General features: G+C 60.8%; 1 protein-coding gene across 1 annotated transcript; it reads left to right on the forward strand.

Annotated features, from left to right (window-relative positions):
• Positions 1 to 21: 21 nt before the first annotated feature.
• LOC104405282 (myomegalin-like) lies at positions 22 to 1,474 on the forward strand (the record flags this gene model as incomplete). Its single annotated transcript, XM_010013946.1, has 4 exons — positions 22 to 98; positions 746 to 869; positions 943 to 1,007; positions 1,357 to 1,474. Coding segments are annotated over 4 exons (384 nt in total), but the record flags the coding sequence as incomplete, so codon positions are not given.
• Positions 1,475 to 1,489: the final 15 nt, after the last annotated feature.

Raw genomic sequence — 1,489 nt, forward strand, 5'->3', positions numbered from 1 at the left:
CACCTCCCTTCTGCCCTGCAGAACATTGAGCTGAAGGTGGAGGTGGAGAGCCTGAAGCGAGAGCTGCAGGAGAAACAACAAGCCCTCAACAACACATGGTGAGCGCAGCCAGTCAAGCCCCTCGCCCCAGGGTGGACACAGCACCCACCCATTGTCTGCAGTGTTTGTGTGGAAATGGGGTACAAGGGTTGTTGGCCTGCACCCTGCCTGGAGCAGGCAGCGGAGGGGTTTGCAGTGGACTGGAGGGGTTTGCAATGGGACTGGGCACCAGCAAGGCTCCTCTTACAGCCTCGGCGCCAGACAAAAATAAATGGCAGCACCTGTTTGGTGGGGGAGAGCAGTGCTATGCCCAGGGGCCATGACATGGATGTCTCACAGCTGGGCACTGCTGGGAAAGGGGGGCCAGGGGCATGGCACCTGGGGAGCCCCTGGTGTCGGGAGTTGGGGGGGGACTGCTTTGGTGGTTCAGAGCCTGAGCATGATCTGATGCCAGCAGAGGAGCAGTGTCCCCAGGGCAGCACTGGGAGGTTATAGTATGCCCTGCCCAGGGGTCCTGCAGAAACAGCACTCACAGCATGGGGACAGCTGGGCTGGCGGCACTCAGGGTGGCATGGTTCATCATGTGCCATGCCGTGTCACGATGTGCTGTGCCATACCGTGCAGTGTTATGCCACATCATGTGAGATGCCATGCCATACTATGCTGTGTCACATTGTGCTGTGCCATACTGTGCTGTGCCTGGCAGGGTGGCTGCGGAGAACCAGACGACCCGCAGCCAGGCAGCACTCCAGCAGCAGTATGAGGAGCAGCAGTGGGAGTCAGAGCATGTCTATGAGCTCCTGGAGAACAAGATCCAGCTCCTGCAAGAGGTGAGCCCAGGAGTTGTAGGGCCAGGGGGAGACCAGGGTCTCGTGTCTGCGGGCTCACTCCACTGCCATGCAGGAGGCCAGACTGGCACGGAGTGAGGCTGAGCAGGCCACGGCACTGGCCAGAGCTGAGGCGGAGCGGTGCCAGGAGCTGGCAGGGAAGCTGAAGGAAGCTGCGAGGACAAAGGAAGAAAAGAGCAATGACAGCTGTGATACCATTGCCCAGAGGTGGGTACCCAGGACCCATCCCCTCTATGCTGGCAGCCTGTGCTCTGTGCCAGGCCCTGGGGACTACCAAGAAGTTGCTGCTGTGTGGGTCTGGAGAACTGTGGGCATCTAGGGGGGTCAGGGGTCAGGAGGCTGTGGGGAAGGGGGAGCAGCCCCAAGGCTGCTCTGCTTTGCCCAAGAGATTACCTTCCCCAGCTGTCTCCAGTGCCACCCTGGGGCTACCCCAGTGCCTGAGCATTCTCTGCCCTTCCATCCCTCCCAGGAGGATTGAAGAGCTGACCAAAGAGCTGGCCGCCACCAACCGGCTTGTGGAAATGCTGTCAGCTGAGAAGCAGGACCTGCAGCAGCGCCTGGAGGAGCCCCTGGCTGTGGTGGGGAAGGTGGGTGGGCAAAGC

Source organism: Nestor notabilis, unplaced genomic scaffold (genome assembly GCF_000696875.1).
Source record: "Nestor notabilis isolate BGI_N333 unplaced genomic scaffold, ASM69687v1 scaffold22424, whole genome shotgun sequence".
Classification (NCBI taxonomy): Eukaryota; Metazoa; Chordata; class Aves; order Psittaciformes; family Psittacidae; genus Nestor; species Nestor notabilis.